The 27,998-nt window shown below is 43.8% G+C and overlaps 1 protein-coding gene across 2 annotated transcripts; it reads left to right on the top strand.

Moving 5' to 3' along the window:
* The first annotated feature begins 540 nt into the window (after window positions 1-540).
* Window positions 541-27,892, top strand: SNPH (syntaphilin). 2 transcript variants are annotated; one of them, XM_083146662.1, is made up of 5 exons: window positions 541-577; window positions 10,739-10,826; window positions 10,960-11,064; window positions 24,049-24,198; window positions 25,506-27,892. In XM_083146662.1, the coding sequence occupies exons 1-5, from the start codon at window positions 556-558 to the stop codon at window positions 26,461-26,463; spliced, it is 1,323 nt and encodes a 440-aa protein (XP_083002788.1). In that variant the 5' UTR covers window positions 541-555; the 3' UTR covers window positions 26,464-27,892. The 2 variants fall into 2 exon arrangements, with proteins under 2 accessions (XP_083002788.1, XP_083002787.1); XM_083146661.1 differs by lacking the exon at window positions 541-577 and adding an exon at window positions 658-809.
* The last annotated feature ends 106 nt before the right edge of the window (window positions 27,893-27,998 follow it).

The following is a 27,998-nucleotide window of genomic DNA, read 5'->3' on the forward strand; positions in this document are numbered from 1 at the left end:
GTCCGCGTGGATGGTAAAGTATAAAAACCCACCAACCTTTTAACTATTTCAACCAATAGACTGGTGACCATATGGTGTCAATCTATCAGCCGGATACCAAGCTATGCCCAAAATGTTGCTGTGAGTGTGTGAGCATGTAGTGAATGAGTTTGTGTGTGAATGTGTAACATTTTTTTTTATATGTACCTACATATGCAGTATACAGCATTTTATTAATGAATTAATTAATTTGTTTTGTGAAAGGTTCCAGATAGATCATGTTTCAGTATAATTGCCAAAATATTTGCCACACAGTGATGCCAGGCGTGGAATCTGTGTATTCTACCTTCGGCCACTATAATTATCAAACTTCCCAGGACAATATGACATTCCCTAATTACCAACAATATATTAGTAGTATAGCTTCAGTTAAACTGTGAACCCTATCATGATATACTGGAGTTCAGGTGTCAATATGCAAATGTCATTAGATCCCTCATAAGCAACAAGCTGTGGTCCTGAAGCTGTTGTGAAATAAGCCCCAGCGTGCAAGGCCTGTATCTGCCACACTCCCTGATGAACACGGGCACTGCATACTGTAGTTATAGATGCACTACACACACACACACACATGAATGAATACCTTGCTGTGGGCATGGCAGAATCTGTTACTACACTTTCCCTGCTGGATGGATGAGCTGCTGCTGCTACTTTAAGTGAAAGTGAGATGAGTCAGTGTCTCCACCCCTCGTGTCTCCCCCCACACCTCCCCTCCCCGCACTTCTCCTCCGCCGGCCGGAGCTGCGGCAGCATCATGCAGAGTCCCGCAGGTGACACCGCCCGTGCCAGGGCCGCACGCTGTGTTAGCACCGCTGCGGGGGTAGAGTGTGGATGTGTTAGCGGGGAGGGGGCGTGCAGGGCTGTGGGATGCAGTGTCCACGCCTCAGTAGGGGTGTGTAGGTGTGTGCAGCATCTGTTCTGTGCATGGTGTGTGCTTCATCTGTTCTGTGCATGGTGTGTGCTTCATCTGTTCATGCGTGTGCTGCATCTGTGCATGGTGTGTGCTTCATCATGGTGTGTGCTGCATCTGCACTGTTCATGGTGTGTGCTGTTTTTTTTCTGCTTTGCAGGGTGTTTGCGCTATGTGTATGTGAGCAGCTGGGTAAACTGATTAATCTGGCTTGTTAAAATGAAGTTCATGATGTTTTATATGTTGGTTGTTACTGTGTTTAGAACATGTGTGAATTCATAAAGACTAGGAGGCGTGGATCTTGTGCCTCCCCTATCAAAAATGTGCTGTGTCGCACCCTGTGATAAAGGGGGTGCTCTGTGATTGTCAGAGCTTAATTCGGGGTGCTGGCTCATGTGATTCTGTGAGTGGCCCAGTTTGGCTTGTGCTCAAGTCTCTGAGCAGCTTGCATTATGCCCTGACCTCTGAATGGTATCAGTCATGTTCTCTAGCATGTTTGGGGCATGTGTTGTTGTTATTCTCCAACATTTAACATGTGTATTAGGGTAACTCCTGGCCTAGGGAGCTGACACTAGTGTAAATAAAAGTGTGCACTGCCTGACAATCACGTATTCTGAAACATTTTGCAGTATAACCTTTGAATCCAGTCATAAATTGCCCTGTTGCTGCTTATCTCTGTTCATTATATCTCCTAGAATACACTCTGCCATTTGCTGTAATCCCTTTGGGCATGTAAACTAGTGTGGCTGTATGTGCTGTTATTGTGAAGGTCACACAACTGCGGCAGTACCACTGCTAGTATCCGCTGTGACGGCCGCAGGGTTGGGGCATCTGTTCTGTTTCAATCCTCAGTGTGTGAAATGGATGGTTAAATGTGTGGGTGGATCTCTTGGGACCAGAACACTGCAAATCTGCTGAAGTGAGCTGTGTAGTGTGAGTGTGCGATCTGCTGTGTGAGAATGCAGAATTTCTGTATCTACTATCCTAGACTCTAGTGGAATGTTATTATGTGACTGATGTACTGTATGAATACACTGGGTAAGATTTCGGAACCATAGAAGGTATCATGAAATGTCTGTGCATTATTATGGCGCATAACACTTTTAAAGTTTTAATTTAATTGGTAATATTCTGGATAGTTTATATTGTACATAATTGGGGGCCGGTGTGTCAGGAACCCAAAAATGTGCTGAATAGTCCGTGCCCTTTGTGGGATGATTTTTGTAGTGAGACATGCCATGCCTCTGCTGATGCAGCTTTGCTGTGGAATCTCTGTGTTGCTTCCAGCTAGTAGTGGGTGGGGAGGAAAAGGCTGTATTTGACAGCTTGGAATCCTAATTGAGCATCATCCCTGTTACCATAGCAACCCTGTGGAATGAGTGGCGGCAGGATGCCCATGTCATTGTATGACCTCATCCTCCTTTGAGCTCTGGTGTTGAGCTTGTGTTTGGACTCAACTGAATCATGGATTTAACTGCTACAGTGCATACGGGTATTAATGTGTGCGGTGTATTGCTTATCATGCATGTATTTTCTGTAGATGCAGACATTGATTAAAATGAAACCAATATATCTATTGCATAGCAACCAATGTGCAATAAGTGTTAATGTAGAGTTATACAGTAAATATCAGGTTCTTCTGGGAACTTCTGTAAAATGATTAATATTGTGGGTGCCTGAGTGCCTCGTTGGCAGCGGGTGTGGGGTGCCTGAGTGCCTCGTTGGCAGCGGGGTGTGTCTGAGTGCGTCGCTGGCCAGTGTTACAGTACCTGTTTATATGTATGTTCGTGGGATGTCCTGGTTAACCCTTTGAGTGCCAACATTGCTGTGAGAGATCCTCAAAATATCCACTAAAATTGTCAGCGTTCCTCATATCGGGCCAGATGTACTAAGCTTCAAAAGTGATCAAATGGAGAGTAAGAAACAGCCAACCAATCAGCTCCTATCTGCCATGTCACAGACTGTGTTTGAAAAGTGTCAGGCAGGATCTGATTGGTTGGTTGTTTATCACTCTCCCTTTTATTACTTTTGAATCTTAGTTTTTTTTTTGGGTGCAATATTTAACTAAGCTTCAATTTTATTGATTTAGCTATTTTTAGTAGATATTTTGAGGGTCGCTCACAGCAACGTTGGCGTGCAAAGGTAGCCATTTCAAATAAGATGATGCTACCCATCTCTGTTGGCAATGCATGTTGTATTTTTATATTTATTAAATAGTATTCTAAATGCAGTGTTTGAACAGTACTCTACAAATGGTGCAAATATATGACTTGGTGTCCGTTTGGTCTATCTGGAGATAAATGCGTGGCCATTGCGTGGCAGAAGTTGTGTTTGTGGTAGTAGCAGTAACAGAGTGCACACATGTTGCTACTGCAGCCCTTTTGGGTATGTAGTATAAATGGGTATATAAACAGCGCTACAAACAATGTATATAAAAAAAAAAATGTATTACACTAAAATTAACTGGCCAGTGATAGTAATACACAACAAAATTAAAATGACCATAATGTATAGTATTCCTATGAAATTAATATTGTTGGATCAGCTCTTGGCTGCTGTGGGGATTAGTACTCCAACTGAGTTAGTTGTTAAATGGACTTGTGTGAGAGAGAAAAAAAACTCTTATCCCCTGTCTGGCCAGACAGAAATACATGAAAACTAGAGGGGAAAACCCCTCCCTTTGCCTGCTGGCTGTATAGGTCCCAGCCTTCTTGCTCAGAGCTGCATCAGCAGTGCAACAGTAGTACTTGCTTATAGAGAAGATGCAGGTATGGAGGGTATCCCCTGTATTCCAGAGATGGTGTTTGCTCCGTAAACAATTATTTGAAAATGGCGCGTTTCCCCGCCTCTTTTAGGTGTTAGCGGCTTCCTTAGATTATATATAATCTCTCTCTATCCTCAATCTGGTAGGTAGCTGCTCCTGAGGGGGCAGTATTTAGCCGTTGGGGTGCCAAAATTAATTATCCCCCTTCACCCACCAACCTAAAAACATTTTAGTGGTATATAATACAGCGCCTCCTCTTCTTGTCTCTACTGTGCAGGTAGGTAGTGGTCAGGTAGTTTTTCTGTAGTGTAGGAGCTTACATGTTTATCTTGGAGATTCTCACTCAGTTGATGCAACCCAAAACAGGGTAGCTACCTGAGAAACTCTAGTCTTTTGCCTCCTGGTGTAGGCATGGCGGTAAAAAGTCAGAAAGTACACCTTCAGCTCAATGCTGATGTTCTGCGTTCAGTGTCATACGGAATCGCAAGAGACCTGCCAGCAATATAAAAGGACATTAACACCTACAATTTCATTATCTTGCAACACAGTACTTGAATGAAGAGCTGGACTATGAATCACATTCCTAACTAGGCTGACCTGGTATTAATCAACTGGGTAGATATGGAGAAGGTTGACAGGTACATAGATAGACATGAAAATGGTCATGGGTTCGATACCCACCATGGCCCTAACTGTGTGGCATTTGTATATTCTCCCTGTGTTTGTATAAGTTTACTTCAGGTACTCCGGTTTCCTCCCACAATCCAAATATATACTGGTAGATCAATTGGCTTCCAACAAACTTATCTCTCTGTGTGTGTGTGTGTGTGTGTGTGTGTGTGTGTGTGTACATATGGTAGGGGGAATATAGATTGTAAGCTCCACTGGGACAGGGACTGATGTGAATGTTCAACTATTCTCTGTAAAGCGCTCTGGAATATATGTGCACTATATAAGAAACTGTTCATAATAAAAAAATAAATGTGGTCCTTATTAGTGTACCGTGTCACCTCACATGGCTCCCTTCACTTACCATGCTTTGGGCAAGGTACCTCGCTCCGCTACCACTGCGCTTGGCACAGGTTACTTTCCCAAACATAGGGCCTAATTCACACCTAAGCGTTTTGTTAGGAAATCGACAAAACCATGCTGCACTGCAGGTGGGCCAAATGTAACCTGTGCAGAGAGAGTTCTGCCCCGTACACATAACAATGGGAGCAGTATGCTGAGCGATCTGTCACGGACAGTGTTCTCCGTTGAGAACACTGGCGATGACTACAGTAGATTCATACTGCATGCAGTATAAATCTAGTCAGGATATAGCGTTGCACTGTACTGCGGATTGCCGGGTACCATACACACGGAGCGATCCGTGCTTCATTTTCTAAGCAATCTACACAGATCGCTTAGAAATGGGGCTGTAATCACCCCGTGTGTATGGCCCATTGGATTTGGGCCAGAGAGATTCTGTTTCTATGCAGGATAAATACTGGCTGCTCTATGATCACACTGCAATTGAGATTTCAGTTTGAACACACCCCACCCATATCTAACTCTCTCTGCACTTGATTACATCTGCCCCACCTGCAGTGCACATGGTTTTGTCCATTTGCTAACAAAATGTGCCCTGCTATGAGATGTAAATTAGGCCCATATGCGTAGTTGGGGATGGAAGCACACAACTAGTTAACTGTGTTAACCTCTTGACCTTAAGCACTGTCAATTCTTTGACCATGTTTACCTAATTAGGGTCGACCTGTCCCCTGTATACCGTCTGACTCATATAGTAAAAAAAAAAAACACCCTCCTAATTTAGGTGTGCATTTGTGTTAGTTTAGGGTAGTTGGTTGTAGTGAGATGTTATCCATCAGCACTATTGTAGAGTTTATGGAGGGTAAAGGATTCTGCAATATGAAGTCTGTGCAGCTTACAATGAGATATTGATTACTAGATGTATAGGTTTTATTAAAACAGGATACTTTTACCATAAAAGATTGTACAATAAAATAAAAGAATAGTGCCTGCGCTGGCTGTACCAAGTAATTGTACCAGACGTTTCTCCAAACATATATAACAACTTATTACACATAAATATATAATATAATATAAAAATCACACTATGCATGCAGGTACCTAGACATAAAGTCCAAGGGGATAGGTTTTTAAATCACTGGGATAGCAATTGCGAACATTGAGTGGCTGAGATAAATCAAGGTGCTGACAAGGGTTTATATTACCATCCTGGTCGGTCTGGTAGATGTTTGCTTGTCCAGACAATGGAATGACAGTCCAGAGGGTGCCATATATTTGCAAGGGCTCAGGCTCTCCACTTGGTGTATATGTCCTCTTGGAAACTGGGGAATTAGGGATCGAGCAGATATCCCAAAAGATGGAATTTCAGATTTCTCCAGGGAGGACGTCTGTAAGTGGGAAAAGGACTGTATATCGTAGTTTGGGGAAATTTCTTGGACCAGTTTGGATGGATCCCGCTAGGGTGGTGAGTGGTGTCAGTCGCAAATTTTCAGCAGCACAAAAGTGGATATTTGGAAAGCTCAACGCGTTTCCCCGGATCTAACCTCCGGCTTCTTCAGGAGCAAGTACTCCGAAGCCGGAGGTTAGATCCGGGGAAACGCGTTGAGATTTCCAAATATCCACATTTGTGCTGCTGAAAATTGGCGACTGACACCACTCACCACCCTAGCGGGATCCATCCAAACTGGTCCAAGAAATTTCCCCAAACTACGATATACAGTCCTTTTCCCACTTACAGACGTCCTCCCTGGAGAAATCTGGAGTTCCATCTTTTGGGATATCTGCTCGATCCCTAATTCCCCAGTTTCCAAGAGGACATATACACCAAGTGGAGAGCCTGAGCCCTTGCAAATATATGGCACCCTCTGGACTGTCATTCCATTGTCTGGACAAGCAAACATCTACCAGACCGACCAGGATGGTAATATAAACCCTTGTCAGCACCTTGATTTATCTCAGCCACTCAATGTTCGCAATTGCTATCCCAGTGATTTAAAAACCTATCCCCTTGGACTTTATGTCTAGGTACCTGCATGCATAGTGTGATTTTTATATTATATATTTTTTATGTGTAATTGTTATATATGTTTTGAGAAACGTCTGGTACAATTATTTGGTACAGCCAGCGCAGGCACTATTCTTTTGTTTTCACTATTGTACTTTTTGGGCTTGACCGCCCTGTGCCAGCCGCTGCTGATTTGCGCACCACACATATTTTCCATTTTTCTAGTTTGTACAATAAAATGATGCGGTTCCAAAGTGCAAGAAGAGTGATTTAGTCCATCTAACATAAGTTCTGCCAATTGTATGAAAGGGGATCGTATGGCCATACACTGCTGCGAGAAATCCCGGTAGTGTATGCCACCTTAACAGGTTAAGCCCTGAAAACATGGGCGATATTAGCCAGAATTGCTGGCTAAATGGTCACTCATGTCGCAAGTGTTTTCGAGTATGTACAAGGTGAAATCGCCAGGAGCACGCTCCCACAACCAGCCCCTGTATTGGTCCTGCGATTATGAATTGGTGGTTGCTGATGAAAGCAGTAAACAGTGCAATTTGGTCAAATTTGCTCAGCGACCAAATCACACAGTGTACACACCTTTTATAAGGCTCGCCATATTTAGGCACAGGTGGTTTAATTAGTACCTCAGTTATTTTGATTGACCCATCTGTGATCAATAATATAATAACACTAGAACTTGGATGTTGGTGTGCCTTGAGGGCCAAGGCTCGCAGCTCAATGGTAGTAGATAACCTAGGAAAGTATAGACCAGTGGTTCTCAAACTCTGAGAAATGGGTAGTTTAGGCAGTGCTCAAAACTGGGTATTCAATTATAAAGACTCTAAATAGCCAATCGCGACCAAATAGAAATAAACTTATTTAAAAGATTAAATATCTTATTAAATACGTTTATTTCTATTTTGTTGCGATTGCCTATTTTGAGCCTTTAAAGATATTAGATAAATTTCACAATAAGTAAAATACACACAGTGTAAACACCGTCCGGTGAGTACTAAAAAGTCCAATAGTTAGGAAATCTCAATTATTGTGCTTTATTATAGCTTCCATCATTTAGTAGGGTTAATAGGTAATTTGTCAGGGGTTAGTAGTTTCTCTGGTCGATACAGACAGTACGTCCATTCAACAGTCACAATAACTTTTTCCTATATACCCTCTAATAGCACAATTGTGAAAGGTATAAACGCTGATAATAAAAACAAGGGGTGAATGACACTCTAAAGATGTGTACACACAGCAGGATATGCCGTGAGATGCGAATCCCGATGCGATCAGGTCGCATCGGGACTCGCATCTCACGGCATGCTAGAGGGGCACAATTTACACTATATAGTGCAGATCTGCACTATATAGAGTTGCCTGCCCTCTCTATCTGGCTGCCGGTTTGCGCTCACACGTGAGCGCGCATCAGGCTCGCAAGCCCTAAAAAAAGCATGCGATTTGGCTTCCGATGTTCCCTATATCGGGAACATCGGAAGCCAAATCTTACCATGTGTACACACTATAAGGTTTCTAGCAGCAGAATGTTTATACTTGCAGTCTCCGCTTGTGCTTTAATTCCACCAATGCCGGTGCCGGCCGGCAATAATCCTGTAGCCACAGATATTATGAACTGACGCGTTTCTCCTCCTTAGTACATCAGAGGTTTTCTCAAAGATCATATCACTAACCTCATGCATCAGTCTCCCTTAAAAAGCAGATACATTACCGGTATTGCGGCTCCTGATAATGACATCAGCGTCTCAAGCCTCATTTTCGATACCACAAGTATACTGGGTCTTGCATTCCACTTTAGGTGCAGCCAGCGTCACGCATCTCAGTTTCCATTCCATAGATAGTCTGTACTTTGCGCTCCACCTTTAATGCACCTGGCTTTCGGAGATATCTCATTTATCTCTGGAGACATTATATACATTTGTTATATGGCAAACTCTAAAATCAATAATATAAGTGTCGAAATTTATTTATAAAAACATGTATAGTCCTATATAATACATAATAGTATTTACTACAAACCTATACACTCAAACTCTGTTCTCCAGACCCCAAACATTTCACATTTTCCAGGTCACTGAGCAAGTGCAGAGTGTACTCACTCATTGACCCATTTTAAAAGAACCATAGGAGCTAATTTTTTCACTTGTGATATTGGGCCTTATTCTAGTTCACTCTTTCTGACAAAATCTTTCTTAGGTGGACAATACCATGTGCACTGCAGGTGGGGTAAATGTGACATGTGCAGAGAGAATTCGATTTGGGTGGGGTTTTACTTCAAAGTGAGTTTTATATTGCTGTGTAAAAATAAAGCAACCAGTATTTACCCTGCACAGAAACAAAATAACTCACCCAAATCTAATTATCTCTGCACATTTTACATCTGACCCCCTGCAGTGCACATAGGCCCTTATTCTGATCTATGCGGCCGGAGCCGCATACGTTGCTCCGGCCGCACAAACCAATCCCCGCCTACAAGACGGATCGCCACGGCCGTCCGTACGCGGACGGCTGGCGATCCGAATGAAAATGGTGGGGCGTACGCCTCCACCATGGTGGGAGCTGCCCCCTGCATTCGATGGTCGACGACCATCGAAGGCAGGGCCGCACGCTCCCCCCCGCTCACGCAAGCTTAGACCACACGGACAATCGTCCGTGTGAAAGCTTGTATGGGGGTGGAGAGCTGACATCCGGCGATGTCAGCTTTCCGCCCCCATCACTGGCGTCATAGCCTCATTACCATGCATACGCCCCGCGTTTGCATGGGAACGCCCATGAAACGCGGGGCGTATGCATAGGGAAATGAGGGTATTAAGCCCCTCACGCCCCTATACGCCCCCTTTGCGGCGTATAAAATTTGTGTGCGGCGATTTCGCCTGCACATGCGCAGAGTGACCTCTGCGCATGTGCAGAGTGAAAACATCGGCGGTACGGCCGCACACGGGCCGTACCGCCTAGTTCAGAATAAGGGCCATAGTTTTGTCCATCTAAGAAGGATTTTGTCAGAGTGAACTAGAATAAGGCACATTGTGAGGAGACCTGAAAACCTGCACTGTTTGTGGTCCTGAGGAATGAGTTTGAGCCCTAAGGTGTAGACCAGGGCTGACCGACTTGTGGCTCTCCAGATGTTGTGAAACTACATATCCCAGCATGCCATGCCATAGTTTTAGCATTCCCTAATAGCAAAGCTCTGGCAGGGTATGCTGGAATTTGAAGTTCCACTACAGATGGAGATTGTCTAGGCCTGGTGTCTTCTGGAGCCTTCACAGAGCCAAGGTTCCTTTTGAAAATCAGATTAACATACAGGGCGGGATGTTCTGACATCCGCAGCCCAGCTCCGCTGCCCATCGCCTACATGATTATCGCATATGCTCGAACATATGCGATCGTTATGGCAAAGGACAGCTCTTGCGTCCTTTGCTGTGAGTCAGCGGGTCCCGGCGGCTCCCTGCTCCCTCCCTTACCCGGCCCTGGTGCTGCTGCTGCGGTGGGGGCTGGCTCTCCTCCTCCCTGCACCCGGAAGAGGATCACAGTGCAGGGAGGAGTAGGTCATAGGTCCGGGCAGCACAGCTCTGTGCTGCCCGGACACAGGTGAGGGGGGGGGGGGGGTCAGTGCGAGTTGGCGGTGGGTCGTGGTAGAAGCCCATAGGCTTCTATGGGGCATCGCCAGCTTTAACCCAGCGGTAACCCAGCAGGGAATATTTAGAGCATCCCAAAATGCGGTAAAAACCCTGATAACGGGGTTTTTACTGCATTTTTAGTTTCGAGAATCTCCCCCACAATCTTATGTAAATGTATCACTCACCAACTCTAGACTGTAAAATGTGTGGTGTTTGAGAAAGATGTCTGTTCCATTTCTCTTCTAAATGGTAACTTTACAGTGTATGAGTATGCTATGCTTGGCTGGATCAGACCTATTGATTCCACTGCTGCCGCATTCTAAAAAAACAAAACAATTTTTTTTATATCACTGCAACAGGTGCTCTGTGCCGCCCTCATGCGCCCCCCTGCTGTACTGCACCTATGTCTGTGCCAGGAGGCAGAAGGTCTTCCATTGGCTCACGAAGGTAATTTCCACTCTCTATCTATATCTTCACCCCCCATCTTCTGTATCTATTATTATTAGTAGTAGTAGTAGTAGTATTGATATTGTTTTAATGTTTTATATATTTTTTTTGCCCATTTTCCCTTTTATCCAAGACGAACATCTCCGCCAGTCTCAATGAGGGAACCGTATGGTACGTCCTCAGTCAGCAGCAGCACTTCTGGGTCATATAAAGAAATTGACAGCAGTCCTTCATTCAGGTAAACCCAATAATCTAAATCTGTGTTAAGCAATGGTTTTTGTCTTCAGGTGTCTTCAGGTGTCAGACACTCAGCATTGCATGGAGTGCTCTCACGTTTATAATACAATGTTCCCAAATTATTAAAGCTTATTGATGTTAGTAAATGCTGTAATATAACACACACTGCTCACTATACCCAGGTCATATGCTTATCACACACCTGGATCTCTGTATAAAAGTTAAACTGATATCATACCTAGGACAGACGGATCATTATAAGCAGGACAACTGACGTTACACACACACACACACACACACACACACACACACACACACACACACACACACACACACACACACACACACACACACACACACACACACATACAGGAAGTGGCGGGCCCAAATACATGTTGGCTATAAATGACAGAAGTCCTGGAAGATGTAGCCTGCTTGCCTGTCAGTGGTCAGAGGTGGTGGTAAAGTAGTATTTACACTATACTATAGTGAGGTGGTTTATTATGAATTGGGTTTCCTAAAGTGTAGCATAGTATTGAAAATATTTAAACTGCCATTCAAATCCCCATTGCTAGGTGCAGTGCCCATTACACCTCTCTACATACTCCATCCCTTAGACCTGGGGTAGCCAACCCTAGTCCTCGAGAGCTACCACAGTGCATGTTTTGCAGGTCTCCTCACAGAATCACAAGTGAGCTAATTAGCTCCATCTGTGCATCTTTTAAAATGTGTCAGTGATTAATGAGTGCAGCTGTGCAGCAGCTAGGTTGTCTGGAAAATGTGAACTGTTGGTAGCTCTCGAGGGCTAGGGTTGGCTACCACTGCCTTAGACCATTCCACCTGCTATCATACAACTGAAAATGCCCCTTCAATGCCTTTTAGACCTTGCCACCATCCCACATGACCCTTAAATGACCACCACACATGTTCAGGCAATGCCACTTAAACCACCTCATTGCTCCTTCAATGCCTATCGGACCACCCCACGTGTCCATTAAATGCCTCAGACATTTCCACGTCATTAGACTACCCCACATATTCCATCCATGCCAATCTGAAAATTCTGCATGGACCCCGATTTAAAATACTGCTTGGTGATCTGGGTGGAGGGTAGCTCTGGGTTGGGGGAAGGGGGGGATATGGCTGTCCTTCAAAAAGATTGAGGTAAGCAGAATGCAAGCCCAGGGATCAAACATGTACTGTATGAGTTTCTTTTTTTTTTAACCTCAAATCTATGATTTGTCTGCTAAAATACCTGGTTTTGCATTCAGTAGTCTGCTTTATAACTATTGTGAATAATTCTGTAGCCATGTTTTAAAAAATATAATATTTAATAACACAATGTAACGGAGAAAATATAAACACCCCAAATAATATTGTGAGTAAAGGATACTTAATTTAATTTTGTGCAGCGTGCCACCTGCTGTCAATGGGGGCGTGCGGCACAATTGAATTCCTCCCCATAGAATGAAAAATTTAAGTGAACAACATCAGAGAACCTTCTAAAATTGTATGAGCCTGAATGATTCTGAATAAAGGCCCCCTTACACTTGTTCAACTTATTGTTCAACAAATTGAACCTGATTGACTCGAGATTTATCCTATGTGCAGGAGGTTCAGTCTCTTCCAATATCTTGGTTATACCCAGAGCCGAATTTCCCATTAGGCACGTGAGGCACCGGCCTAGGGGCGGCACATGTTTGGGGGCGGCACTTGGATGCCTGTGATAGTACTGTCAGCCCAAAATGTACCAATAACTGCAAAATATCCACTGTACTGTACTATATTCCATCTTAAATAGAGTGTAAATGGATAGGACATGCAGATACTGCCCCTATAAACTGTCCTACTTAGTAAACATTATTGTTGTGCCTAGGGGCGCCCTCATCCCTAAATCCGCCCCTGGTTATACCCAATGGCAAGGGATTGTGGATTGTGTCATGCACATCAGATTTTGTCAGATAAATTGACTCAAATTGGATCAAATCTCACAAGTGTAAGGGGCCCTTAATTGTCATAAAAATATATGTATTATTAGGTTTCTTATAAAACACAGCAAATTCCTTTGCGCTTTACAATTAGAAACCATGAATAACAGAGCAATACTTTCAAAGGGATTGGTATGAAATCCCGACTGCCAAAACCCAGACAAGGGGGGGATGTGGAACGCCCCCCCTTTCGGGCCCGTTGCCTCGCTGCGCTCGGCACACTAATTTATTCTTCCTCTATGGGTGTCGTGGACACCCACGGAGAGAGTCGGAATTTCGGCGCCGGGATTCCGACTGCCGGGATTTCAACTGCATCCCCTTTCAAATAACAGGAACCATAACTCTACTGTTAGAACAGTAGTGAATTGCATGTCTATATACAATATATTGTATTTAACAACACACCACAATATAAAAAGCCTTCTGTCTAATAAATGGACTGACTCAATCACTGTGCAGTTCAGCTTCAGACAATAGCTTTAGACAACTGCCTAACGTAATCCTGCAAATCCGTGTATTTGAGCCATACCGTAAACTGAGATTGTCTAGTGTCAGTGCAGTGGTAATGCTGCGCCTGTCTGTAATAATGATGTAGTTATGATCATAGGTGCCGATTTTATGTTTTTTTGCTGGTGGGTGCTCAAGCCAAAATATAGAGGAGTGGCTTCATGGGGAAGGGGTGTGGCCACAAAATAATACCAATTTATATTACGGAGCACAGTTGTCTCCAAAATCGAAATTATGGCAACAGAGTTCCACATACATAAATGCCCCCACAGTGCAGGTACAGATGGGGCCAGGCTCTTCTTTGCTGGCGAATCGCCAGAACGTCACTGCTGGCAATCCGCCAGCAGCCCGGCTCGCCATCTGACTGAGACGCACGCGCGTCTCAATCTCCGTCGGCGGGGCGACGGAAACCCTGTCAGTCTCTGCTTCAGGGAGACGGACAGGGTTAGGGGGGGGGGGGATGCGGGCAGGCAGCGGGGACCCCGGGTGACCGCCGACAAGCCGGCGGTGACCCGGGGGAAGCGCTGGAAGCGGGACACGCGCGCCTCTCGTGCGCGCACGTCCCCTTCTCGCTTTACAGATGGCGGCGGCGGGGGATGGCAGCATCTGTACATAAATGCCCCCACAGTGCAGGTACTCTGCGGACAGAATACACTCTTCCTGGCATACTATTTCCCAGGTGGCGGGTCCGTCAATGTGGGTGCTGCAGCCGCAAATTAACAAGTTAATATGGCGGCCCAGCAGTGGGACTCTGATGTAGTGCTGGAACTCCTCTTGCTGTACAGCCAGGGCGTAAAAGAGATGCTGAAGGTGGTGGTGCTCATCGCTCCCCATTACCTGCTCTGCACTAATGCCACAACTGCATGTGCCACTTGTTTTGCTGTATGTAATCCCTGGCCTAATGTTCTTTAAATATAGAAGCGTGTTTACTGTAATAAATAATCATCTATTCCAGTGAGTCTCTACTCATTCTTGAACTACCACCAGCAGGCTATGTTTTGTGGCTTTCCTTAAGTTATCTATTTTGCTGGGTCAGTGATCTTTCCTGCTTTCATAAAAATCCTCAAACACGAGGATCAAACCTGACCTGTTGAGAAACACTGATGTACAATTGCAGAATTTCTAGTTGTGCCAAGCTTGCCATGGCTTATGAGGATGCATCAATTAGGGTTAATCAGAGAGAGAGAGAGAGAAAAAAGGAAGACTTTTGTCTTGGGGCACTCTTAATGAAAAAATAAAAATGTAAAATATAACCTTTTATGGATATGTATTAAAAATCGAACAAAATTGGGCAGTGTAGAGATATAGATCTCAAAAACTAATCTTAATCATCAAGTATGAGTAGATTAAGACGATGCGTGACTGGCCAGATCTTCAGTGAATTGTGTATTCAAAAGGGTGAGAAATATTTCTTAGATGCCATTCACATCTAGTCTTAATACGACTCACCTGATCATTAATCGGAGAGCCCTAAAAAAATAGTTCAATAGACGTATGTAGGCGGTAGTCTGGTGAAGTGGTCTGTGCCCCACCTTCTGATGAGGCTACTATTACCCCTTTCACATCGCACAAATGACCTGGGTTGACCTGGGTTAGTGTGCAGTGTGAAAGGCCCTTTTGAAAATCCCCGGGTCCAGCAACCTGGCAATCCGATCAGGGTTAAAAGAATGGTTTTACCCTGGTCTCTGGGCAGTGTGAACAGGTGGCCGATGACAGACCACTGCTCCACCCCACCTCCTTTGTGATGTCAGTGACCTGGCTTATTGCCATATAAATAAAGTAAACGTGTGTACATATAACACGTTGGTGTAAGACGTGAAATGAGGTCTCATTATTAGTGTTGGTAGTTTCACTAATTGCAATAGTAAATTGGTTGCCACAAGATCAGAGGTATGTTGTAAATAAGTTTGTCTCCTCCCTAAAAACCTGTGTAGATGGATAGGTTCCATGTAATAATGGGGGTTATTCAGAACTGAAGGAAAAGGAACAATACAGTTGGGTGCTTGGTGTATATATAATGAATCAATTGGAACAATTAAAATACAATTTTATTAAAACAAATCACGTAACCATACACAAAGACAACAGTCTATTGTCTATTTGAGCTATAAATCTTTGTAACATAACTGTTCTACAGGTAGCATATTCTATTAATTTTACTAATTGCTGTCTTTGTGTATTATGTGATTTGTCCTAATAAAATTGTATTTTAATTGTTCCAATTGATTCATTATATATACACCAAGCGCCCAACTGTATTGTTCCTTTTATTCTACCAATTAGAGGGTGGTATCAGTCCACCGTAGAGGCTGGTGGTGTATATTACACACAGCATTTAACCATAGCGCCATCGACAATTTTGTTACTAGTTATTCAACTGGTTGCTGGGTGTAAATTTGCTCGGCAATCGATTATTGAACTACTGCACATGAGTACTGATCCACAGCGCCCAATTACAGAGTACATACAGTAAATTATTAACCCCTTCCCGACATTTGACGTACATTTACGTCATGGCCGGGATGTACTTCCCGACACATGGCATAAATGTACGTCATGACTTTAAACTGTCACTGCGTCTAGAGACGCAGTGACAGAGGGACGATGTCTGCTGTCCCTGACAGCAGACATGTCCCTGCATGCCCAGGGGGGGCTGCGATGCCGCCCCCCCGTCGGCGATCGCTGTGATTGGCTGTTCAGTGTGAACAGCCATTCACAGCGTTTTCCTGTGTTACTGGCGAATCAGACGCTCGGTAACACAGGTGTCAATCACCGCCGGGCGTCAGGGGGCATGAGGGGGTCATCGGTGACGATGACACCTCACCCCACCCTCACCCCACCTGCCCCCAAGGCTGTGATTGGTCCGTGGGACCCACGGACCAATCACAGCCAAGGCGCGACATTTAAACTAACGGTGACTGCGCTGCAGACGCCATTCCGGTCACCGTGCCTATCTGCCGTGATACTGACCTGATCCTTGCTAATACTTACCTGATCCTTGCAAATACCTTACCTGATCACCTGATCACTGCTTGTAGCGTGCTGGACGCTTCCTGGATCTGACTTCTTGGGACTTCCTGCTGCTGCTGCAGTGTGATAGAGAGATAGAGAGATAGAGAGAGAGATAGAGAGAGATAGAGCGATAGTGACAGAGAGAGCTATATTTTGTGTCTGCTACCCCCCCTTTTTGGGGGTGCAGGTTTTTTTTATATATAAATAACTGTCAGTGCTGCTGCTGCAGTGTCATAGAGTGATAGATAGTGATAGATAGTGATAGATAGTGATAGATAGTGATAGATAGTGATAGATAGTGAGAGATAGAGAGATTTGTGTCTGCTACCCCCCCTTTTTGGGGGTGCAGGGTTTTTTTTTATATATATAACTGTCAGTGCTGCTGCTGCAGTGTCATAGAGTGATAGATAGTGATAGATAGTGAGAGATAGAGAGATAGAGAGAGATAGTGACAGAGAGTGATAGAGATTGTATATTTTGTGTCTGCTACCCCCCCTTTTTGGGGGTGCAGGTTTTTTTTTATACATATAACTGTCAGTGCTGCTGCTGCAGTGTCCTAGAGTGATAGATAGTGATAGATAGTGATAGATAGTGATAGATAGTGATAGATAGTGATAGATAGTGATAGATAGTGATAGATAGTGATAGATAGTGAGAGATAGAGAGAGATAGAGAGAGATAGTGACAGAGAGTGATAGAGAGTGTATATTTTGTGTCTGCTACCCCCCCTTTTGTGCTGATCAGTATATCTGTGCTGATCAGCAACTTTTTGGGGGCGCAGGGTTTTTTTTTTATATATACCTGTCAGTTGCTGCCAGTTGCACTGTCAGTTGCACCAAAGGTTGTGCACCTGCTGCCCCTCACTGGTAATCAGTGTCGCATCACTGATCACCTTTTTTTTTTTGAGAGTGCTGTGGGGTCTTTTTTTAATTTTTTTTTTACACACACTGTGATTTTGTGGGTGTCCTGTTGCCTTTGAGCGCTGTTCAGTGACGGACGTTACTGACCAACATCTGTGCTCAATTTTTGGCGCAGGACCTTTGTTTTTTTTTTTTTTAACCCCTTCAATTTTTTTTTTTTTATTGGGATCAAATTCCTGTATAAAGTATTTTTTTTTTTCTGCACTACATACACACTACACACTACATACCCCCCGGGTTGAAATAAAGTTTGTACCCCCCCCCTACACTATACACGTGTTGAAACATTTCACTATCAGTAACACAAAAATAAAAATGGCATCCCAAATGTCATCCCAAATGTCATCCCAGTCATCCAGAAGAATGTATTCAGCGGAGGAGGCATATGCCATGATTGCCTCTGACTCTGACACAGCCAGTGATGCAAGCGGGGAATTTGAAGGATTTGTCTTAAGCTCCTCTTCCTCCTCTGGTGATGAGGGACCCCCTCAAAGACGCCCCCGTAGAGCAGCTGAGACCCCTCCAATAATTGATCTCGTATGGACCCCACCACCAGACAATTTTGAGCCCCAGGTTCCTGAGTTTTTGGCCATGCCAGGAATCCAATTTGATTCCACAGGTCTCAGAGAAATTGACTTTTTCAAATTATTTTTCTCTGATGATTTTATAAATTTAATGGTGGACCAAACTAATTTATATGCCCAGCAGTTTATTGCTCAAAACCCCACGTCATCATTTGCTAGGTGGACCCCTGTAGATGCAGTAGAGATGATGACGTTTTGGGGTCTGGTGTTTCATATGGGCATAGTAAAAAAGCCAGAAATTAGGCAATATTGGAGTACAGATGTTCTGTACAGCACCCCATTTTACCGTATGGCCATGCCACGGGCTCGATTTGAGACGATCCTTAAATTTTTGCATTACAACGATAATGCACAGTGCCCTCCCAGAGATGATCCCACCTTTGACCGGCTATTCAAAGTCAGGCCGGTCATTGATCATTTCAGTGCCAAATTTGCAGAGATGTACATCCCTGAAAAATTTATTTGTATTGACGAGTCCCTTATACATTTTAAAGGAAGGGTTAAATTCCGCCAGTACCTTCCCAGTAAGAGGGCAAGGTATGGCATAAAAATGTATAAGCTGTGTGAAAGCACCTCAGGGTACACCCACAGGTTTAGGGTATATGAAGGGAAGGATTCAAGAATTGAACCGCCAGAATGCCCCCCCTCCCTCGTAGGTGTTAGTGGAAAAATTGTCTGGGATTTAGTGCACCCCTTCCTGGATAAAGGTTATCACCTCTATGTGGATAACTTTTACACCAGCATCCCCCTGTTTAAGGCCCTTGGTTCAAGAGGTACAGCAGCTTGCGGTACTGTGCGCAAGAACCAAAGAGGCCTCCCAAAAACGCACATTGCCCAAGTAATGAGAAGGGGTGAAAGCAGGGGAATATGCACCGAAAATATGTTGTTGGTCAAATATAAGGACAAGAGGGATGTCCTTATACTGACAACAATTCACGGAGACAGTACCACCTCCGTCCCTGTACGAGGTACCAGTACCCACACCTCCAAACCTAATTGTATCCTGGATTACAATAAGTACATGGGCGGAGTGGATCTTTCAGATCAGGTACTGAAGCCGTACAGTGCCCTGCGGAAAACAAAAAATCTGGTACAAGAAGCTGGCCGTGTATATCATCCAGATGGCACTGTATAACGCTTACGTGCTATTCCGTTCTACCGGCTAGAGGGGGACATTTATGCACTTTCAAGAGGAAGTCATAAAGGGCCTAGTATTTGGGAACCAGCAGGCAGAGGGCCCCAGTACTTCTAGTACTGGCCCCCGTATTGTACCAGGGCAGCATTTTCCTGATGAAATCCCCTCCACTGGAAAAAAGGGCAGGACACAAAAAAGGTGCAAAGTTTGCTATAAAAAGGGAATAAGAAAGCAAACTATTTTCCAGTGTGACACTTGCCCCGACAAACCCGGCCTATGTATAAAGGAGTGTTTTAAAATATACCACACATCTATGGATTATTAGGTTCATAATTTCACCGTGCTTCGGGGGTCTTGCTAATGCCACATAGCACCCACCATTCATTCCACCAGAATCTGAGCCGCAAAATCCAAAAATCACTCCTTCCCTTCTGAGTCCTGCCATGCACCCAACTGGTATTTTTCGGTCACATGTGAGGCATTGCCGTACTCGGGAGAAATTGGGGCACAGATTTTGGGGTGCTTTTTCTCCTTCATACCTTCTGAAAATGAAAAATTTTGAGCCAGAACTGCATTTTTGTGTAAAAAAATGTAATTTTTCATTTTCACTGCCCAGTTGTATCAAAATTGGTGAAACCCCTGGGGGTTTGAAATGTACACTATACCCCTAGATGAATTCCCTGAGGGGTGTAGTTTGCAAAATGGGGTCACTTGTTGGGGGGTTCCACTGTATTGGTGCTTTGGGGGTCTTGCTAATGCGACATAGCACCCACCAACATTCCACCAGAATTTGTGCTGCAAAATCCAAATATCACTCCTTCCCTTCTGAGTCCTGCCACTTTTTGGTCACACATGAGGCATTGCCGTACTCGGGAGAAATTGGGGCACAGATTTTGGGGTGCTTTTTCTCCTTCATACCTTCTGAAAATGAAAAATTTTGAGCCAGAACTGCATTTTTGTGTAAAAAATGTAATTTTTCTTTTTTAATTGCCCAGTTGTATCAAAATTGGTGAAACCCCTGGGGGTTTGAAATGTACACTATACCCCTAGATGAATTCCCTGAGGGGTGTATTTTGCAAAATGGGGTCACTTGTGGGGGGGTTCCACTGTATTGGTGCTTTGGGGGTCTTGCTAATGCGACATAGCACCCACCAACATTCCACCACCAAAAATCACTCCTTCCCTTCTGAGTCCTGCCATGCACCCAACTGGTATTTTTTGGTCACATATGAGGCATTGCCATACTCGGGAGAAATTGGGGCACAGATTTTGGGGTGCTTTTTCTCCTTCATACCTTCTGAAAATGAAAAATTTTGAGCCAGAACTGCATTTTTGTGTAAAAAAATGTAATTTTTCATTTTTACTGCCCAGTTGTATCAAAATTGGTGAAATCCCTGGGGGTTTGAAATGTACACTATACCCCTAGATGAATTCCCTGAGGGGTGTAGTTTGCAAAATGGGGTCACTTGTGGGGGGGTTCCACTGTATTGGTGCTTGGGGGGTCTTGCTAATGCGACATAGCACCCACCAAAATTCAACCAGAATCTGAGCTGCAAAATCCAAAAATCACTCCTTCCCTTATGAGTCCTGCCATGCACCCAAATGGTATTTTTTGGTCACATGTGAGGCATTGCCGTACTCGGGAGAAATTGGGGCACAGATTTTGGGGTGCTTTTTCTCCTTCATACCTTATGAAAATGAAAAATTTTGAGCCAGAACTGCATTTTTGTGTAAAAAAATGTAATTTTTCATTTTCACTGCCCAGTTGTATCAAAATTGGTGAAACCCCTGGGGGTTTGAAATGTACACTATACCCCTAGATGAATTCCCTGAGGGGTGTAGTTTGCAAAATGGGGTCACTTGTGGGGGGGGGGTTCCACTGTATTGGTGCTTTGGGGGTCTTGCTAATGCGACATAGCACCCACCAACATTCCACCAGAATCTGAGCTGCAAAATCCAAAAATCACTCCTTCCTTTCTGAGTCCTGCCATGCACCCAAATGGTATTTTTTGGTCACATGTGAGGCATTGCCGTACTCGGGAGAAATTGGGGCACAGATTTTGGGGTGCTTTGTCTCCTTCATTCCTTGTGAAAATGAAAAATTTTGAGCCAGAACTGCATTTTTGTGTAAAAAATGTAATTTTGCATTTGCACAGCCCAGTTGTATCAAAATTGGTGAAACCCCTGGGGGTTTGAAATGTACACTATACCCCTAGATGAATTCCCTGAGGGGTGTAGTTTGCAAAATGGGGTCACTTGTGGGGGGGTTCCACTGTATTGGTGCTTGGGGGGTCTTGCTAATGCGACATAGCACCCACCAACATTCCACCACCAAAAATCACTCCTTCCTTTCTGAGTCCTGCCATGCACCCAAATGGTATTTTTTGGTCACATATGAGGCATTGCCATACTCGGGAGAAATTGGGGCACAGATTTTGGGGTGCTTTTTCTCCTTCATACCTTATGAAAATGAAAAATTTTGAGCCAGAACTGCATTTTTGTGTAAAAAAATGTAATTTTTCATTTTCACTGCCCAGTTGTATCAAAATTGGTGAAACCCCTGGGGGTTTGAAATGTACACTATACCCCTAGATGAATTCCCTGAGGGGTGTAGTTTGCAAAATGGGGTCACTTGTGGGGGGGTTCCACTGTATTGGTGCTTGGGGGGTCTTGCTAATGCAACATAGCACCCACCAACATTCCACCAGAATCTGAGCTGCAAAATCCAAAAATCACTCCTTCCTTTCTGAGTCCTGCCATGCACCCAAATGGTATTTTTTGGTCACATGTGAGGCATTGCCGTACTCGGGAGAAATTGGGGCACAGATTTTGGGGTGCTTTGTCTCCTTCATTCCTTGTGAAAATGAAAAATTTTGAGCCAGAACTGCATTTTTGTGTAAAAAATGTAATTTTTCATTTTCACTGCCCAGTTGTATCAAAATTGGTGAAACCCCTGGGGGTTTGAAATGTACACTATACCCCTAGATGAATTCCCTGAGGGGTGTAGTTTGCAAAATGGGGTCACTTGTGGGGGGGTTCCACTGTATTGGTGCTTGGGGGGTCTTGCTAATGCGACATAGCACCCACCAACATTCCACCACCAAAAATCACTCCTTCCTTTCTGAGTCCTGCCATGCACCCAAATGGTATTTTTTGGTCACATATGAGGCATTGCCATACTCGGGAGAAATTGGGGCACAGATTTTGGGGTGCTTTTTCTCCTTCATACCTTATGAAAATGAAAAATTTTGAGCCAGAACTGCATTTTTGTGTAAAAAAATGTAATTTTTCATTTTCACTGCCCAGTTGTATCAAAATTGGTGAAACCCCTGGGGGTTTGAAATGTACACTATACCCCTAGATGAATTCCCTGAGGGGTGTAGTTTGCAAAATGGGGTCACTTGTGGGGGGGTTCCACTGTATTGGTGCTTGGGGGGTCTTGCTAATGCAACATAGCACCCACCAACATTCCACCAGAATCTGAGCTGCAAAATCCAAAAATCACTCCTTCCTTTCTGAGTCCTGCCATGCACCCAAATGGTATTTTTTGGTCACATGTGAGGCATTGCCGTACTCGGGAGAAATTGGGGCACAGATTTTGGGGTGCTTTTTCTCCTTCATACCTTCTGAAAATGAAAAATTTTGAGCCAGAACTGCATTTTTGTGTAAAAAATTTAATTTTTCATTTTCACTGCCCAGTTGTACCACAATTGGTGAAACCCCTGGGGGTTTGAAATGTACACTATACCCCTAGATGAATTCCCTGAGGGGTGTAGTTTGCAAAATGGGGTGACTTGTGGGGGGGTTCCTAAATTTTAGCATCTTATGGTGCCTAGAAACCTACATGGTGCCTTAAAAAATAATCTCATAAAAAGGAGGCTCCAAAATCAAGTAGGTGCTCCTTCTATTATGAAGCCTGTGGTTTGGTCAACGTGCACACTAGGGCCACATATAGGATATTTATGAAAACAAAAGAATTGGGGGAATCAATTTTTAGTCACATTTCTCTAGTAAAATGTACTGTGTTCCTTAGAAAAATGTATTAAAATTGCAAATCTGCAAAAAAAATGAAATTTTGAAATTTCACCTACACTTTGTTTTAATTCCTGTGAAACACCTAAAGGGTTAACAAACTTCCAAAATGCTGTTTTCAATACTGTGAGGGGTGCAGTTTTTGAAATGGTATCATTTATGGGGGTGTCTCACATACAAGTCCCTCAAAGTCACATCAGAACTGAACTGGTCCCTAAAAAAATCAGTGTTTGAAATTTTCTTGAAAATTTGAGAATTTGCTATTCATATTGTAAGCCTCCTAGTGTCCAAAAAAATTAAAAGGAAGTTGAAATAATGATGGAAACATAAAGTAGACATATGGTCTATGTTAGTTATTAACTATTTTGAGTGGTATGATTATTTGTCTCACAAGCAGAAAATTTAACATTTTGCAAATTGCTAAATTTTCCATTTTTTTCCGACATTTTGGTATTTTTCACAAAAAAACACAGACTGTATCGACGAAAATTTACCACTAACTTGAAGTACAATGTGTGACGAAAAAACAATCTCAAAATCACTGGGATAAGTAAAAGCAAAAAAAAGTTATCCCCACTTAAGTGATACCTGTCAGATTTGAAAAAAAGGGCTCTGTCAGGAACGCAAAAACTGGCTCTGTCAGGAAGGGGTTAAGCAAGACAGTGACTTACAGTTGAATACAGTAGAGGACAAGTACAGGGTACATACCCATCGCTGCATAAGCAGAGGACTCTGTAATAAGTATCAACGTGGCAGAAAAAGTGTACATTTTAAATTACTGGTTTCTATTTTGTACATATTTCACAGGCGCTCAAACAAATATAGTCTGTGCAGTGAAAATCATGGAATTAAGCCACCCACCCCTGAACAGTACCTCACCCCCTTGCAGCAGAAAGAAGTCTACATTCGACACCTGCGTGCCAGGCTAAAGGATATGCAGGATGCTCTACAAGAGAGGTAATTATCTGTGTTAAACCTTTCTCCTTCTAAAGGACGAGTTTACAATCCATTCAGAATCCTTAAAATGTAAGCCTTTAGATATAAACCATAAGGATAAAATACTCTGTTCAGTGTTAACCAGTATTCCACTGCAGCACTGCTTTTTTTTTTTTTTACCACCTACATTGTTAAATAACTGAATAACCTTATTTTTCGAGCTGTATCCTAGCAATATCTGATGCAAGTTAAAAAGTTAAGGCTGCAGTCATTTAAGCACCTGTTACATCACCAACTTGTACATCACACTGCCAGCTCAGTTAAGTAGCTCCTACTTAAAATGGTAACCTGCTGTAGAAAAGTTAAATAGACCCCATTGGAGCATTTTAGTTGACCTTAAATGCTACCGTTGTTTTGTATGCAGATATGTCCTCCATACGACTAGCCTTAATATGGCATGGGGCACCTGGCATGCATCTTTGCTCACGCCAAGTGTCTTTGTTGCTATGTTTTTATCCTTACAGAAGTATAATTTGCAATTGTATGTGTGTGTCTGCGTCTTTATAAGAAGTACAATGGAACTAATGGTGAAAAAACATTCAAACTTCGTTGCAAAAGGCTACTTCATGAGACTGCACTGATTAATTTTATATAATTATATATATGACTAAGGCACCTTTACGGGCAAAATAGACACACCCTCTGTTAGACACACTCCGCAAGCTGAGACACTCAGGACCTGATCCTTCGAGAAGCAACAGTGTATGATTACAACTCTGGATATTGTGCAGCGTTAATCTCTCTCTCTCTCTCTCCTTTGTCTTTTCTCTGCATGCATGTGTGTAAAATATATTTTTAGATTCCTCACCTGTATGGGGAAAACAAACTGTTCTGAAATATTTTAATGTAGTTAAAGACTGCCTGTATACATTTGAAGTGGCCATTTTGTGACTTGGACACTGTGCCCCATGCCTCAGTGACAGAACTGATTCTTCTGTGATTTCAATAGCATGCGTTCTCATTGCACAAAATGGTTGCCTCCATGGTTTCGGCTGTAAAATGGTAGTCTTCTAATGTACAGTACTCTTTAAATGTCAGTTTCCTGTAAGGCGTGTATTGATTTGTCTGTGGTAAGCATTATGCTACTCATATACTTTGTTACACAGTGTTCTGTTCTCACCTCACTTGTTTATCAGGCTCTCTTTGTCTGTGACCCTGTTCTTCCACCCATTCAACATTTTGTCTTATTTCAGACTTCCTCATTCTTTCACCTCATACTTTTTTTTTTTTTTTTCTAATCCTCCTACTCCTGTTCCATAATAATTTAGAGACTTGGAGGTTGATGAGCTGAAGTCTCAACTGAGCCGGATGCAGGAAGATTGGATAGAGGAAGAGTGTCACCGGGTAGAGGCACAGCTGGCATTGAAAACTGCTCAAAGAGAGATCCAGCAGCTTCGTGAGGTTATGGAAAGTGTACGTGGGCGACTGGGAGAGGGTGACACGGGAGTCCAAAAATACTTTGCTGACATTACCCTGCAGAACCGCAAGTTGGAAACCCTGTTGCAAAACATGGAGCTTGCACAAGACGGAACTGTACAGGGTGCCGAAGGAGGAGGAGGTTCAACTGGGGATTCGCCAGCTCGCTCCCTTACACGTAGCTCAACCTACACCAAATTGAGTGAGGCTCCTGTTGGAGATCACCACTCTCAGGACACTGGGGATAGTGGGTATGCTGCTCCTGATGACAGCAGTGCTGTATCTTCTGGTACAGAGTTTTGCCTTGGGGAAGGTCCCTTGTGTCTTGCTGTACATCCCCAACCATTGTGTGCAGAAGCTGCTGTTCAGGCTAGCAGTATGAGTGATTGTGGTGTGCAGACAGACTATGCCCCTGGCACCCCTGAGCCAGATGCCATCTTAGAGAAGGTGCTCCAGTCGCAAGCCGCCTGCAGTCCCACGGCACAGGATGACATCGATGATGCAGAATCTGGCAGTCTTGAACCAAGTTGTGTGGTGCTGGTCACGGATGGAGTGTCTGGGCCAGAAACTGGAGGAGTAGAGGCGCCTGATGCACCGTTAAGCTACTGGAGTCGGCATTTTGTGGTGGACCTTTTGGCTGTACTGATACCTGTAGTCCCTACTGTGGCCTGGCTATGCCGTGCACAGAGGCGTCAAGGTCAGCCTGTATATAATATCAGTTCCCTGATGCGCGGCTGCTGCTCTGTTGCTCTGCACTCGATCCGTAGGATTAGCTGCCGTCCAGTCAGTGCTTCCAACGTTCAGCCCTAACACTGCCTGTCTTCTTACACACTACTCGGCACTTAGTAGGACTCTGCCCCCTGGAGTCTTGTTTGAATTAGTGGGAGAGAAAAGAGGTGATGCTATGGGAAGGTGGTACTCTGTTGGCAGTGAGTGAGCAGATTGTATGCATTTATATCATTGGTTGTGAAAGTGTTACATACAATTGTCAATAACTCTACCATAGGGTTAATGACCCAAGGGCCGGGTAAATGTCAGGAATTGGGTGACATCCAAACCTTGGAGACCATGGACCATTTAGTGTATAAATTGACGGTGAGTCTAATGACATGTGAAGAACTAGGTCTGTGCCAGGAGTTGGTGTTTATGTTCCCATTGAAGTACATGAACACCTACAGGCACTCGCCTTATCTCATATATACATTGTATTTTGCCATGTACTCCAGCACACCATAGAGTTCAACAGAGAGAGTAAGGGTGCAGTGCATTGCCATTGATTGTAGTCTGTTCACATATATGTTGTGTGTTGGCGAGTCCTGTGTATATGTAGACTGGTGCATGCTATGTGCTGGTTTTGTCTACACTTGTCCTAGTGTCACCTTGATGGTTCCTGCCCTTCCATGCACTTCTCCAACCAAGATTTTTATTTTTCGTTCTGTCATTCTCTGCTGCTTGTTGCTGTCACGATCATAAGACTTTTCAGCCTGCAGACAAGGCACCTTGTACATGTACTCTGTATACCAGGTGTCTTGATGCATTATGCATGTGACCCAGACCCCACATTGAAGTGTGTGTATTGGGCTGAATACTGCCTATCCCAGAATGCGTGCACTGAGCTGCTACCTCCTGTGTACACAAACCTCCTAACACTGCAGTGTCATATATTTGTTTCTAGACAGATGAATGCTGGGTTTTGTCACTGCGTTGTTAGATTCCGGCTGTGTAATGATTGTGCAGAAACTGGCACGGTGTAGGAACACGCTGCCGTCAGCACCCATGGGCACAGCTCCTCTTCTGTTATATAAGCCCTCTGATGACCTAGCATCTCTTAGTCCATCCCCTGCAGCAGTGCTGGTGTCTGTGCTGGCCACTCACACTACACTGTGTTTCATTCTCACTAGGAGCTGCGTGCAGGAATTGCCGCATACGCCACAGGGTCTGAGCCTAAGCTGACATACTGTATTTAAAGCACTTGGGAAATCTGTTTCTTTGCACTTACTTGGTCCCCCTCAATTTAATGAGCTGGGACCAATGGAGTCCATGCATCTGGTCTTCTGACTCGGTCACTAAGCTTTTGTGGACAGGTAAATGTAGCTGATCTTGGAATGAAGTCACTTCCAATGCTAGAGATCTATACAGTATATATAAATAGAAAGAGATATATATTTTTGATGTTGCTTGTCATTTGCTGTCTGTCCTGCTGAATGTATTAAACTGGCCTGAGCCACATAATGAGCCATGTCCGGGTCTACTGGTAGTCTGTCTTGTGCTGGGGTCATCTCTGTAAATTCTGCTTTAGAATAATTGCACATTAGGATGCACTGTATATCAGAACCAGTCAAAGG

The sequence above is a fragment of the Crinia signifera genome, chromosome 6 (genome assembly GCF_055691185.1).
Source record: "Crinia signifera chromosome 6, ASM5569118v1, whole genome shotgun sequence".
Lineage (NCBI taxonomy): Eukaryota > Metazoa > Chordata > Amphibia > Anura > Myobatrachidae > Crinia > Crinia signifera.

Coding starts and splice junctions, on each gene's coding strand:
- SNPH (XM_083146661.1), top strand. CDS start 707: ATGAGTCAGTGTCTCCACCCCTCGTGTCTCCCCCCACACCTCCCCTCC. Junction 10,827..10,959: donor TCTTCCATTGGCTCACGAAG/GTAATTTCCACT, acceptor CTTTTATCCAAG/ACGAACATCTCCGCCAGTCT. Junction 11,065..24,048: donor GACAGCAGTCCTTCATTCAG/GTAAACCCAATA, acceptor CATATTTCACAG/GCGCTCAAACAAATATAGTC.